The 13,659-nt window shown below is 52.3% G+C and overlaps 5 protein-coding genes across 5 annotated transcripts; 2 read left to right on the top strand and 3 right to left on the bottom strand.

Annotated features, from left to right (window-relative positions):
* Nucleotides 1-461: 461 nt before the first annotated feature.
* On the top strand, nucleotides 462-3,104 carry N0V89_009987 (uncharacterized protein; the record flags this gene model as incomplete). The annotated part of the gene is made up of 1 exon (XM_056218732.1): nucleotides 462-3,104. One exon carries the CDS (start codon nucleotides 462-464, stop codon nucleotides 3,102-3,104), a length of 2,643 nt encoding a protein of 880 aa, XP_056067997.1.
* A 684-nt stretch (nucleotides 3,105-3,788) lies between these two features.
* N0V89_009986 (uncharacterized protein) lies at nucleotides 3,789-5,129 on the bottom strand (the record flags this gene model as incomplete). The annotated part of the gene is made up of 1 exon (XM_056218731.1): nucleotides 3,789-5,129. The coding sequence occupies one exon, from the start codon at nucleotides 5,127-5,129 to the stop codon at nucleotides 3,789-3,791; it is 1,341 nt and encodes a 446-aa protein (XP_056067996.1).
* Nucleotides 5,130-6,724: 1,595 nt separating this feature from the next.
* Nucleotides 6,725-7,774, top strand: N0V89_009985 (uncharacterized protein; the record flags this gene model as incomplete). Its single annotated transcript, XM_056218730.1, has 2 exons — nucleotides 6,725-6,845; nucleotides 6,900-7,774. The coding sequence occupies 2 exons, from the start codon at nucleotides 6,725-6,727 to the stop codon at nucleotides 7,772-7,774; spliced, it is 996 nt and encodes a 331-aa protein (XP_056067995.1).
* A 317-nt stretch (nucleotides 7,775-8,091) lies between these two features.
* N0V89_009984 (uncharacterized protein) lies at nucleotides 8,092-10,192 on the bottom strand (the record flags this gene model as incomplete). The annotated part of the gene is made up of 8 exons (XM_056218729.1): nucleotides 8,092-8,607; nucleotides 8,661-8,910; nucleotides 9,070-9,077; nucleotides 9,130-9,510; nucleotides 9,560-9,623; nucleotides 9,673-9,949; nucleotides 10,008-10,058; nucleotides 10,105-10,192. 8 exons carry the CDS (start codon nucleotides 10,190-10,192, stop codon nucleotides 8,092-8,094), a joined length of 1,635 nt encoding a protein of 544 aa, XP_056067994.1.
* Nucleotides 10,193-11,137: 945 nt separating this feature from the next.
* On the bottom strand, nucleotides 11,138-12,214 carry N0V89_009983 (uncharacterized protein; the record flags this gene model as incomplete). The annotated part of the gene is made up of 2 exons (XM_056218728.1): nucleotides 11,138-12,000; nucleotides 12,049-12,214. The coding sequence occupies 2 exons, from the start codon at nucleotides 12,212-12,214 to the stop codon at nucleotides 11,138-11,140; spliced, it is 1,029 nt and encodes a 342-aa protein (XP_056067993.1).
* Between the last annotated feature and the right edge of the window lie 1,445 nt (nucleotides 12,215-13,659).

Here is a 13,659-nt window from a genome sequence, read left to right as displayed (position 1 = left end):
ATGACGTACTAGCTCACATCAGGCCCCCTTGATCGTCGCTACTTTATCCGGTACCTCGCATCCTCAACCATTAACGATGGCATTTCACAATTGTCATTCTTGATGATACATATATATGTTGACGCGTCTAAGAATATCTCAATATTGTTTGTACGAGCTTCTAGAAGGTCAGCCGACCATGCCAGATGCCTGTAGATTGCGCATTCAACATGGTTATGACCGGGTGTTCGGGTAAACCTCTGCTTGATATACTCCTGCTAACTAACCTGCACACTATACCTAGGTCGAAGATTCGGTCAAGACTCGGATGACTTGGCAGATGGCATTCGGTAGAATATGACTCTCTAGTCTTATGTTACGGAGTCAATTACTCCGGTGTAAAGTGTACTTGAAGAGGACCGCGAACCAAATACAATGGCGACAGGTCCACGGGAGTGTTGTACGTTACCAGCTTGCACAACATGGCCTCCAAGGTTTGGAACGTCTTTTGCTTGGGCTTAGCAGTTCTCAGCAGCGTCAACACTACGATTGCTACGCCAATTGAAAGCAGACAGTATACCACGACCACCGGCCGAGAGCGCATCAGCATTGACAGTGACTGGCGTTTCCAGCGCACAGAAAGAAATCCTGATGGCTTATCTTACAGCCAATTCAAACGTTACGTGCTTCCAACGGCCAATGATTTCATCAAAGACGCCAGCAAGCACACAACCCGGCCAGGAAACCTCGGGGGCAATGTCAAATTCGTTCAATCCACGTTCGACGATAGCGCTTGGGAAAACGTAACCTTACCACACGACTGGGCCATCAAAGGCCCCTTCTACGTCGGCGACAACGTTCCTGTAAAGGGTGGCATGGGCCGTCTTCCAATTCAAGGCGTAGGTTGGTATCGCAAGAAGCTTGATTTCTCAACTTCCGACAAGAGCAAGAGAGTCTATTTGGATATCGATGGTGCGCAGTCGTACGCTGCTGTTTGGCTGAACGGCGAGATTGTTGGCGGATGGCCTTATGGGTATGCTTCTTTCCGTCTGGACCTCACGCCATATTTGAACTTCGATGGAAAGAATCAGCTGGCCATCAGACTAGGCAATCCCTTGGATTCATCGAGGTGGTATCCGGGCGGTGGATTGTATCGCAATGTGTGGATTACAAAGGTAGAAACCGTGCATGTTGCACAGTGGGGAACGTACGTGACTACAGAAGCCGTTTCGGAGGCGGAAGCCACTGTGAGGTTGGCGTTGAAGGTGGAGAACACAGGCAACTCCACCCAGTCAGTTGATATCGCGACAGACATTTTTGTCCTGGACGGTGAGACTGGAAAGACTGGAAACAAGGTCGCTTCGTTTCCACACGTCACCCAAGAAGTCGCAGGCAACAAAGTACAAACTCTGAACCAGAGTGCCAAAGTCGAGAATCCGCTATTATGGGGTCCCTGGACGTCCCAGAAGCCCAACCTTTATGTCGCTGTCACACGCCTTTCGGTCCAGAATCGAACCATCGACACTTACGAATCACGATTTGGTATTCGAACGCTCACATACAGCGGTTCTAAAGGCTTGCTAGTCAATGGTGAGCACATCCGCATCCAAGGCGTAAACCAGCACCACGACCTCGGCGCCCTAGGTGCAGCCTTCAATCTGCGTGCAGCAACACGCCAGCTAGAAATCTTGAAGTCCATGGGCACAAACGCCATCCGTATGTCGCACAATCCGCCTGCGCCCGAGTTGCTCGACCTCACAGACCGTATGGGCTTCCTAGTGATGGACGAGATCTTCGATGTTTGGAATAACCAAAAAACTGTCAATGACTTCCACCTTATCTTCGACGATTGGCACGAAGCCGATCTGCGTGCCTTCCTGCGTCGGGATAGGAACCATCCTTCCATTTTCGGCTGGAGCGTTGGCAACGAAGTCTCGGAACAGACATCGAGTTCCACTGGAGGGGTCACTGTTTCCAAACTGAGAGACATTGCGCACGATGAGGAGCCTACCCGCCCCATCACAGCTTCCATGAATGCTGCGCACGCAAATCAGCCTTTCCCAGCCGCGTTGGACTTCTTGAGCTTGAACTACCAAGGCGAGGGCATTCGGGATTCCCCAGCGTACTCGAACCTGAAGGGCATCACCACCAAGCCTGTGTATCCAGACTTTCACGCTGCCTTTCCCAATAAGCTCTTGCTCTCCAGCGAGACCGCCGCCGCCCTATCCTCCCGCGGACAGTACATCTTCCCGGTGCAGAACCTCACCAGCGCACCCGTCAACGATACCTCCGGCGGCAACTCCGCCACGCACCACGTCTCCGACTACGGTATCTACAGCGCAGACTTCGGCTCCTCGCCCGACAAAGTCTTCTCCGCGCAGGACCACGCGCCGTACGTCGCAGGCGAGTTCGTCTGGAGCGGCTTCGACTACCTGGGTGAACCCACGCCTTACTACTCAAGTCGCTCTGCATACTTTGGCCCCATCGATCTTGCCGGATTTCCAAAGGACAGGTACTTCCTCTACAAATCGAGGTGGCTCCCGAACGAAAAGTTCGCGCACATTCTGCCGCACTGGAACTGGCCCGACAGGCTAAGCAAGACGACGCCGGTGCACGTTTTCTCGAGCGCGGACCAGGCGGAGCTGTTCGTGAATGGGAAGTCTCAGGGGAGGAAGACGAGAGGGGAGTACGAGTACAGGTTCCGCTGGGATGAAGTAAAGTATACGCCGGGCACTGTATCTGTTTCCACATTCAAGGATGGGAAGGCATGGGCAAATGCGACGGTGCAGACCACTGGAGCGGCGGCGCGGATAGGCCTGCGGGCAGATCGGTCGGAGATTGCGGCGGATGGGAGGGATCTGAGCTTTGTGACTGCGGATGTGTTGGACAAGGACGGACTTGTTGTCTCAGTTGCTACCAACGAGATTACTTTCTCGGTAGATGGAGGAGGTGAGATCGTGGCTACAGATAACGGTGACCCGACCGACTTCACGGTCTTTCCTTCACACTCTCGCAAGGCATTCGCTGGCAAAGCTCTCGTTATCGTCAAGGGCTCTGGGTCTTTTACGATTACCGCGAAGGCGAATGGTTTGGAAGCAGGCAAAGTGACTGTCACTGCGGCTTGATGATCTAGTAGCCTGGTAGTAATCAACGAAGTGTGTAATCTATGGAACAAGGTGAAGTGTCTATCACAATGGCTTAATGATAGGTTAGCCTGATAGGAATCAAAGATCTTTGCAATTAGTAGCATCAGATAAGACACTCACCGCAGCGGCTTACTGATGAGGTGGCCTGGAAGCACTCAAAGACGTTTGCAATCCGGGAAATTAAGTAAAGTGGTCATGATAGTATTCTCAATGATAAAGCAGCTTGGTAATATTCAAGAATGTCTGCATGGCTTGGATGGACGAAGTTGTCGTCACTGTGCTTCAAAGTTACAGTAATCTGGTAGTACTAAAAGAGTTTTGCAATGCATTACAATTATAGACAAGAACAGCAAAGAAACATCATAGTGTCGTGAACTCATTATCTCATGAACATCCTGTCCTTAACGCCGTACAATCCCAAAAACAGACCCTGCCTGAACTCAAAGCCCAATTGATAAACAAGGAACCCAGAGCAATTCCGCTCATCGAACAAGAAAAAGTGAAGACCCGCTGTATGCAATGAAAAAGCCCGAATGGACTCAACACCCAACGCTATGCTGAAATCAATAGAAGTAACCCGCTGATGCTATCATTTCGCCGTACTTCTTGCCCAGCTTATTCAGCTCCTTCTTCAACTTCTTCTAAGCAAGCGAAGTCAGCATCTCAGAACATCTCATGTTCAAACCCCCCGTACCCATCATCACTTACTTGTACTCTCTTGCCCCGAACTCCAGTTGGAATGTTTGGGATGGGAGGTACAGCAACACCGTCCGGGACCACGGTAACAACCTGCTCTTTCTCGACTCTCTGTGTGGTATTTGTCTTCTTCTTCGTCAAACGCGTAGACTTCTTCCTGATCGACTTCTTAGGCGGGGTGATCTTGGTTCTCTTGGTAGATGGTGCGTCGGATTCAGATGCTCGAGCATGTGAATAATCGGTGTCGGTGTCTGTGTCGGTGGGAATGGGCTTGTATTCGCCATCGGTATCGCCTTCGCGGATGGCTTTGCGTTTCTTCACAATCTTGCCGATCTTAGCATCTGTGGTAGGAGTCGCACTTTTTACTTCTGTGGCTGATTGCGGTGATGCTTCAGAAGCGCTGAAGGAGGGATTGGTCGTGGGGGTCGGAGGTAGATTTGTAGGTAGAGTGGGCAGCGGCGGCACTGGGTTTGGATTGTGTGGACCGAGAACGATTGACAGTTCTTTGCGCGCTTCTTGGAGCTTGTGTTCTAGGTTGGAGACACGCTTGCTGAGTTTCTTCTGCTTATGGAGATCGCGCTTCGAAGGAGTCTTGTAGAGTGCAGGTGTTCGTGGAGTGGTAGCAAGCGTGAGGCCATTGGGCGTAGGCGTAGCGGGAACAGAGGAGGCGAGAGAACCTAGCGAGAGATTAGACTGATTGTTTCCATCTATACGTAGAAAGGAGGACTTACCATTAATTGGTTTCGCCCTCGACGCAGGCCGCACAAAGACCTTGGGCGTAGGCAGGAGACCCTGCTCTTTCGCGAGCCTGTACGCCTCCTCAACTTCCTTCTTGCGGTCATGTAGCGCCTTGTCCGCTGGACTATGCTCCGCCATCTCGCTGCCTGCCTTGCGCTTGCCCAACGAGCTGAAGCTTGCGCCGGCTCCGTTGAACCAGGAGGTCAGAGCACGGGAGAGGCGACTGAAAGTGCCTTCGGGCGCCGACTCAGTTGTTACGTCGGTTGATGTGTTGTAGCTGCTACCAGAAGCGGCGCGTGATGCAGCTGCGGGTCTCTTTTGTGTGACGGCGGAGATGGTTGGAATAGCGGCAGAGAATGTGGGAGCGGGCGCGCCTGCCTCTTCGTTGAAGCGCTCGATCATGTGTTCTATGTTAAGGTCCTTCCACAGCTCGTCTGGCGGCGGGTGGATGCTGGCCCTACTGTCCATTGTGCCTTCCTTGAACCTGGAGGTGTACGCGGTATCTGGTCGTTCATGTTCCTGATCCATGTGCTCGACCGTCTCCACGGGCTGCTTGTCTTTCTTTGGCATTTTGTGCCGGCGCTAGTGCGGCGCTTTCTTGTGTATACCTAATTGCGGGGTATTCTGGAAGGTGTGAGGTTGCAATCGCTGCAAGGGCGGGCGGAATGTGTAGAGTGTTTGGATGTTTGGGGGGAGCGATGGGACGGGCCGACAACGCGACTTTTAGGGAGGGCAGGTGCACGCGCGCCAGGTCACACCGGGCCAGTGCGCCGCTCGTGACCGGGGCAAGTTTACGCGCTACAGCGGGTCACTTCTACATGCTGATGTTCGACATGCTCTCCACTGCGAACGTCGCAGCGCTTCGAGGCGAATTCATCTCTGTGATTTCCAAGGCACTAACAGACCACAATGGGCCCATGCAGCTTGATTGATTCGGCGCTTGTCTTGCTGCCCCGTCGCTGCTTTCGCGTCATCGTGGAAGTCCAACCCTACGCTCAAGAAGACGCGTTAGTTCGGTTCATGCCCTTTAAGGACAACAAGACGCGACTCGTCCTGTAAAGCGGGTGGACTATGCGTAGCCGCGCTTTCAGTGAGAACGCCGCAGCTTCTCTACGAAGCGGTCTGGGAGACCACACCGCTCCACGACAAAGATGATCGGCTCACAGATGGCAATTAGCCATTCTTTTGGAGCTTTGGCGATGCGTAATTAATGCAAATCCCGCTCGACTCATCGGGAAGTAGAAAACCCAGCCAAATGGCTGGTATCATTGGATATCGTAACCACGGCGACTACACATTCGGCTGGAAGGACGATCATCTGCAGCGCGCTATGCACAGTCCCTGCTATGTCAACTGTCTTACATTTGAGACACAGGACAATGAGGCAATGAATAAGTGACTATCGAACGCAGAGTCGACGAGGAAATTGACGGATGTAGGTGCTCCGACTTCTGTCCGATCTACTTAGGGTCTGATTCATTCGTAGAAGTCACTGCTCTACCTGGCGGCCACCAGGCAAGCTACATCAAGAGAAGATGGACCTGATATCCTGGTTGCCGACAGGTTCAAGGATTCAGTCATCCACTTTGACTTTGCTAACCCTTTATAATGGTCGCAGCAACACGGATGTTCGAGCTGCTCCCCAAGATTCTTCGTTCAACTGCCTTTGTACAAAGTAAACTGAAGCAATACGCGGGAGATCTAATTAATTGTGTATTAGGCTGTAAAGGAGAAAGAACTTCGTGTGGCTCGTGTCGGAAGCTGGTTGTGCTTTGCGCTTTGCAAATGCCGTTCACAGCAAAAGAAGGGCCACTGATTCTCTGTTCGTAACGGCAGGCCGCCAAGCTAGCGCTTCCGGTGGATTCTTTCAAAGCTTCTTAATTAGTTATAGAAAAGGCCAAAGCTCAGTAACGCAAGGTGGGTAGTTTGCTGGAGGAGATTGTACCGATCACGTGGCGTCCTGGCGAGCTTCCCGGATAGACTTCACTGCCACAGAGTTGATAGCGCGACTTCACTTCACCGCAGTCAAAAGTGAGAGCTCTTGGCACTGTAAGCTCTGTCGCAAATACCTCTGCGTCGACCGGCTGGCTCTTCACGTCAACGCTCCTTCCGTTCATCACCCCCGCGCACGGCAGGTACAACACAACTTCTCTGATCTATCCGTCATGCCTTCGCTGGAGGATCTCTATATGGGGGCTTCGAATCGAGCTGGGCCGTACGGGCCTCGCAACGCCCCGCCTCCGCCCGTTGGGTCGCCGCCTGCTGCACCGCAACATGCGGGTACAGGTGAGTAGCGCAAAGGGACCAAAGATGGGAGCGTAAATGCTGATGAACCTGCAGGCGAGCATAACCGTCATCTACACCAGCGACGCGAGCGCGAACTCAGTCAGTCTGGGCGCCGTGCTCCTTCACCTTACTATGAGGCCGCAAATCAAGGCCGACAGCCGTCTCTGTCGCCCAACTACCACGACCCGAGGCCAGAGCATCGCCGATACCGCGAACCCTCCCCCAAGAGGAGCCGGAGTTCGACGTCGCCACGACAGTTGTACGAAAGTGAAGGTTCGCGACTGGCCCGCCAATCGCCGTCAGTTCGTCTTGATGTCGAAGAACGCTATCATAGCAAGCGGTCATCAAGCCCCCGCTGGCGCTCACGCTCGCCACGCCGTGACAGCCACCACTATCAGTACAAGGTCCACGACGAATATGAGGGGCACGAGCACAGCGGAGCGCGTAGCGAGTACGTCAATCGCCGTAGGCAGCGTTCACTCACACCCGTCCCCGTGCGTGAGCGACGTATTAGAAATACCGACATTCCCGAGACCGCATATCCCCTTCGCGCCTACACCAATTACATTGCCGATAACCATGCCGCTAAGCGTCGCAGCACATCTCAGAACCATCATTTGCCTGTCTTTCGCAACGGCGACGGTAAGGTGAATCCGTCGGCGTATGGCTCTGTCTTGCAGTATGACTTCGGCTTGTGCTACTGCACCTTCCGGACCATGTACATGTGCGAAATGGGCACGAGATGTCCGTGGAGACATCATCCACTATCGGCGCGGGAAAAGGAGTGGGTCAAGGAGATTGCCCGTGAGAAGGGAACGCACTTCATCCAGGAGGCCGAGAAATCTTGGGCTACTCCCGAGGTACCGGTCCCCGGACACAACATGATCGAGGTGATGCAGCAGGAGCGAGATGCAGATCGACCACGTTGAATACTAGCCGCCGTCGACTTCGAGCAGCTGCGACGAGATAGACGGGTCTAGGAAAAGAGGGAAGGCTCAGCGAAACTTCGCTAAGACGTACATTAGTGTTGCTTGCATGCTTTCTGCGACCAGCGAGAAATCACCATTGACTTTGCTTGACACTGTTTGGCATGGGTACCAGTTTCTGATATGCACACGCATGGAGATTTCATGCTTATCATGGATCATAATGAACGATACATCTCGTCTGTCTTGCTGTCCTTCACTATTTGTCTTTCCGCAAACCACACTTCGATCCTACTTAACGTCTTCTCTACATACGTGTCTTACTCCCTATGCTCTACCGCATCCTTCTTCTCTACATTTGCCACCCCAAGACTTGCCCCCCGTGTCTCCGCCGCCACGACACTGCTCCTCCTCCTTTCAGCATACAGCTGCGCCTCCTCGGTTTCCTCGTAACTGATAAGCAACTCACCGTGCTTATCATACCTATGCGGCATTTGCTTCGCAACCTTAACCACGTCAAAGGGATTCGTCGTCTTGTGGAAAATCTCATCCATCTCCTCCAGCGAGCGGTACGCCGTCTCGGGGAAGAAGAAGTAGACGCACGGCACCATGAAGGCGTTGATGACGGCGAAGATGATGTACGTCTGGTACCCGATATTTGCGAATGCAGGCGGCGTGACCATGACGACCATGAAGTTGAAGATCCAGTTTGCGGTTGTGGAGATGGCGTTTGCGGGGGCGCGGATGCTGAGGGGGGTGATTTCGGCAGGGTACAGCCAGGTCATGCCGAGCCAGCCGATGGCGAAGAAGGAGTTGAAGACGAAGAGGAAGACGGCCTGCGAGACTGTTAGAGAATGGGTGGTTGAAGGGGAGGTGGGGGAATGCGTACGGCGGCAATGCCCATGCTGTCGCTGACTTTGCTTGTGGTGCCGGCTAGGACACACATGCTGGCGGACATGCCTGCTGCGCCGAATATCATGAGGGTTCGTCTGCCGAATTTTTCAATGGTGAAGATGGCGATCCAAGATGCCATCCAGTATTCGGTACCGTTGCATGCGGCTAAGAGACGGCTTAGGAAGGGCGAAAGGCCTATGTTCTGCTCGAAGATAGTCGCGGCATAATACGTTATGATGTTGATACTGAGCAAAATCAGTGTTTGTTTCAAAGTGGGGATGGTACATTGCCTCATGTCTTAGCTAAGCGAAGGGAAGAGTCTTTCCTATATCGTAACTAGATAAAGACGGTCTTTCTTTTGCTTAGCAGAAGACACGCATCCACTTTGTGCCCGGGAGACTTACCCCGAGATCTGTGTATGATTAGCGATGCACTGCGAGGACCTCAAAAGGAACATAACATACCTGCTGAAACATCTGATTGACATAAGCCAAAGCCGTACGATGAAAGTTGCGATTCCGGTTCATCTTAAAGCAGTCTCTGAAACCACCCTTCTGCATCTCCAACACAGTATCTTTGACAGCCTGGAACTCGCTCTGAATCTTCTTATCCTCTGGTGGCAGATCGCTGAGTGCACACAGCACTTGCAAAGCATCTTCTTCTCGATTCTTAAGAACCAGCCAACGAGGAGACTCCGGAAGACCTGGGATCAGAGCCAGGATGAACAGAGCGAGAATGATCTGGAAGGCTATAGGGAACCGCCAGGAGATGGTACTTGGTTCTAAGAAAGAGAAGCCGAGATCAATCCAGTAGCTGAGCATAACGCCGAACACAATCAAGGAGCCCTATGCCTCAATTAGTGCTGTGGTAGTCTACCTGTAGTTCGTCGCATACCTCAATCATGACCATCTGTCCTCGGCGGTGAGATTTACTAGTCTCGGCTTGCCAAGTAGGTACTCTGTAGATCGCGTTAGTTTTATATCAGATGAGCGGTGCAACAGACGGACGTTGATGTGTTCATGCCATTGCCAAATCCTGTGATCCAGCGCCCTACAATGAGCTGTGGCAGGCCGAAGGAGGAACATTGCAATATAGCACCGACGACCATAATTGAGCTACCGACGAAGATTGTACGCTTGCGTCCAAGCATGTTGCCGAGCCATATCGTCGCCACAGCGCCAAAGAAGCACCCGAGCGTATATGCGCCGACCGTGATGCCTTGTATCGTGGAAGTGTAGCTTGCAGTGGTTCCTGCAGGGGGGTTGGCGGTATCAATTTCTGGAACTAGATGCATCCGTTAGCGAAACGCATATACACACTGCGCTCTCATAGGTGCACTCACAGTGTTTCAGAAAAGACCCCAGAGTGAGCAGACCGCCCATTACACCTTGATCTGCGATGCATTAGCTTACGATGAAGACATAGATCTGTCAACGCACCATATCCGAATAGAGCAAAATCAGTGCCTGCAATGACTGCAATGGCAATATTGAGCTTAGTACCGGTAAGCCCGTAGAATTTCTTCATTTTGACTGATCCTAATTATGGACGTTCGTCCACCGGAGATATAACAGTCTTGAAGCAATGCGCCTAGTGGCAGGGAATCAATGAGAACCAGAGGCGAGCGCGATACTGATGGCTTTACCAAGAAGTGGACCTTCTCGCAGATATATGAACTCCCATGATGGCAACCAAGACGAAGCTACTGAATCGCAAGCGACAAAGATCGACTAGTTGCCATTCGTGCTGGGATGCCTGACGATGACGTGAGGCTTTGTGTGGTTGAGCCGCCATGCGGGGTGCAGTAACTCCCGCCGAACGCTGGCTGCTCATTTGCCGAAAAAAGTCGCATCTCAAATCTGATCCCGGATTACCCAACTGGGTCATCCGGCACGTGTCTAGGCGGGCATAGCCTTCGGAGAACAGCTTGCACGTGTCCGGGGAATCCATGGGATAACTCGACTGTGCGCGCGCTAGATGTGAGACCACCGAGAAGGCGCCGTTGGTGACGCATCGCGGTTCACTTTCCCGATGCAAAACGTAGATCGAGGCGGAAGGACCGTGGCGCATACTGTAGAGGATGCTCTGCCCAGTCAGAAGCTGGCTTCCTCAACATTACAGTGCCATACGGTCGAACAGGTCAAATATATATGTGCCTTTCGCTTTTCGGGGTAAGCTCTTTAGGGGCGTCGACTAGAGCGTGGAGAACCGAGTTATGTGGAGAAGTTGTGGGCCTCACCACCGGCTCGGCTTGATCTTTACATCCTTGGACGACTTGGACAAGGCTTGACTGGACTGCCTGGCCACGCATATTGGCCGTTTAAGTGTTGATTCGTGAGTCTTTCATCAGCACTAAGAGCACCTCTCCTCGGGCGAATCATCCTCGAGCTCAATTCCGGGAGGTACAAAGTATCGAACCCGGGCCAAGAGACAGTCGGGACAGAGGCGAAAGCCCCTGACAAGCATGCATTATCAGACTCTCCTTTGAGTGTAGATTTCACTGTCAACCGGGACGAAATCTTGGAATAACGAGTTGGGCTGTAGTGGCAGTCGTGCCATGCGGTCGGCTGTAGATAGCAAAGCCACCTTGCAGGGTTCCGTCGATTGTTCTTCAATGGAGTCGGTATGTTCCCATAGAAGAGATGGTTGCGGGTCGATGCTGAATGGATCCAGGCTGAATTGCGGTAAAGTGTTGAATGTATCGGTCATCGTAGGTAGAAAGGTGTTATCGAGCATTGATGCTGACATTGTCCAGTCCTCGCAGGGAAATGTCGGTTGTTGCGAGTCATAGAACGAGCCAGGGAATTCAGATCCATGACCTAGTCGCCCAAATGGTGTACTGTATGCGTCTGCAGGAAATCCAGCGAAGGTCGTTGCCACGAGGTTATCTGTGGCCGACTGATGTAAGAGACCTAAGCAGGGTTGGTCTTCTATTTCGTCCTTCACGAAGTCAATAACATGGTCCTGCTCCAGATGATGTCTTGATTGCTCTGGATGATACATTTTAGGAGTTGCTTTGGCGAGGTCGTTGCTAGTACTCAATCCAGACGTACGTCGACGAGAAGCTTGCGGTTGTTGCTTTCTGCTGACGCCAACCTTCCGTTTCGTAGCAGAAGGTGGCTGATGTCGAGCGGCGTGTGCTTCTTCGATCAACTCTTTGCCGATGAAATCTTTGAGAATTCGCAATTCTACATCATGTTGGCTCTTCAGATGGTATTCAAGCACCCTTACCCTATGACTCAGGGGGACGCGTAAAAACGTCGACTTCAGCCGTTGCCGATAGTCATCCTGGAAAGCAGGGTCGTTAGCGCGGCTAAAGTCAGTTTCCTCAAGCTCTATTCCCGTCAGTGGGTGCCACTTTTGATTCGATGTGGTCAACTTACTATACGAAGGAATCGGTTCCGCAATCCCAAACAAAGCGGTGTACCAGTTTTGCCACACCTTTACACTGTCCGTGACATATGTCTTCGGCCTCGGACCTCGAGACTGTTCCTTGATCTGTGCAAATGTTCTTTGGCCAACGCCCTCCGCCGGGTAGTATTGTGGCATAGCATTACAGGCGGCTCTACATTCATGTGATCGTAACGATTGCTCGTCCGAAAGAACTTCGGAGCATTTTGCGCATTCGTGAAATACATGCGGACCGTCTGGTCTAGTCAGGTGTTGCCTACCTACTATAAGCAGGAATTCATGGTAGGGTAGGGTAGGGTAGTCGCTTACCTCAGCCGAGACAATGCATGAGGCTGCCTACAGCTCAAGCTGTGTATCCATCTGTGCGGATTGTGCTTGAAGAAAGGACAAACGAATAGAACCTCCTCGTCCCGACCAGGGTCCTGAAGTTCAGGGGTAAACGGACAAGCGCTTGGTCGATCGTGTGACTCTGATAGCTGCCTCTTCTGTGCGACTAATGGTTGTTCTACGTCGAATACGTCGCCCGGAGCTACATAGCCTGAACAGCTGTTTCTCAGTCTCTGATACGCAGGCAGATCTTGTTGTGAGGAACAGTAGTCAATCCCGGTCGGGGCGTCATTATGTGTCGTGGAGGCAGCGGCGGCACGTGCAAAGGGTGCGATACCTTCGGTGCACAAAACGTCGATTCTATTGAGATCATCAGACTCTTCATTAAACACTGGAGTGATCCCGTTATCCGCTGCAGCTTGCTCATTTGAATGACCACTGCGAGAACGTAATGAGGTGAGACCTGCGTTTGGCGCCGATGTCCGGATGGCAGGCTTGAAAGTCGCTGAGCCTCCTGAAGAGGTTTCAACCGTTAACGGACGCGTGGCTGGTGTCAATGGACCAACCAACTGTGAGGCTGGCTTCCCACAAAATCTATGGTCGTTGCATTTTATGCACTCGGGACATCCATTAATATTATGCGGCCCATCACCTGGAGCATGGGGTGTAAGGTCAATAAGAGCCTTCCTGAAAAATGCCCAGAACTACGTACCACATCGACAGCAGTACCACGAAAAAGTACCCCCAGCTTCCTCAATCCGGCAAGGCATAAGGCGGAGGAAAGAAGCCACCCAAGGGGAAGTCGGTTACACGAGCAACTTTGGAAGGCTGAAAGAACAGTCGCGTCTGCAACCATGATGATGAGGCTCTGGCATTTTCTATGAGCAAACACAGACAGCAAGTCCTACTACGGTGAAGTTGTCCCCAGAATTACAGGAAAATGAGTGCATCTGCGGAGGTAGCTGGCGTATTGGAGGTGCCGCTGACTGATTGGATCACGAACCGGTGAGCAATGTACTCTGCAGAAAAGAGGCGACGAGGCGCCCAATCGTTGGTACCATCATGCAACCACCGCGCTCTTGCAGCAACTGGTCGAGTACGCTGGCAAGCTGCCTCGTTGCCTGGAGTGCGCAGAAGAGGCATAGTCGAGAGGCGAGAGCTTCACAGAGACGACTGTTTCTGTGCGAAAGTCTGGGGTTCTTCTACCTCAGGCATCTCTGCACGAAACAACTTCCCCCGCAGTTGTTTGTCCAGCA

This window comes from Didymosphaeria variabile (genome assembly GCF_027946475.1).
Source record: "Didymosphaeria variabile strain IMI 356815 chromosome Unknown scaffold_7, whole genome shotgun sequence".
NCBI lineage: Eukaryota > Fungi > Ascomycota > Dothideomycetes > Pleosporales > Didymosphaeriaceae > Didymosphaeria > Didymosphaeria variabile.
Note: the sequence above shows the minus strand (reverse complement) of the source record. Positions and strands in the feature narration are given on the sequence as shown.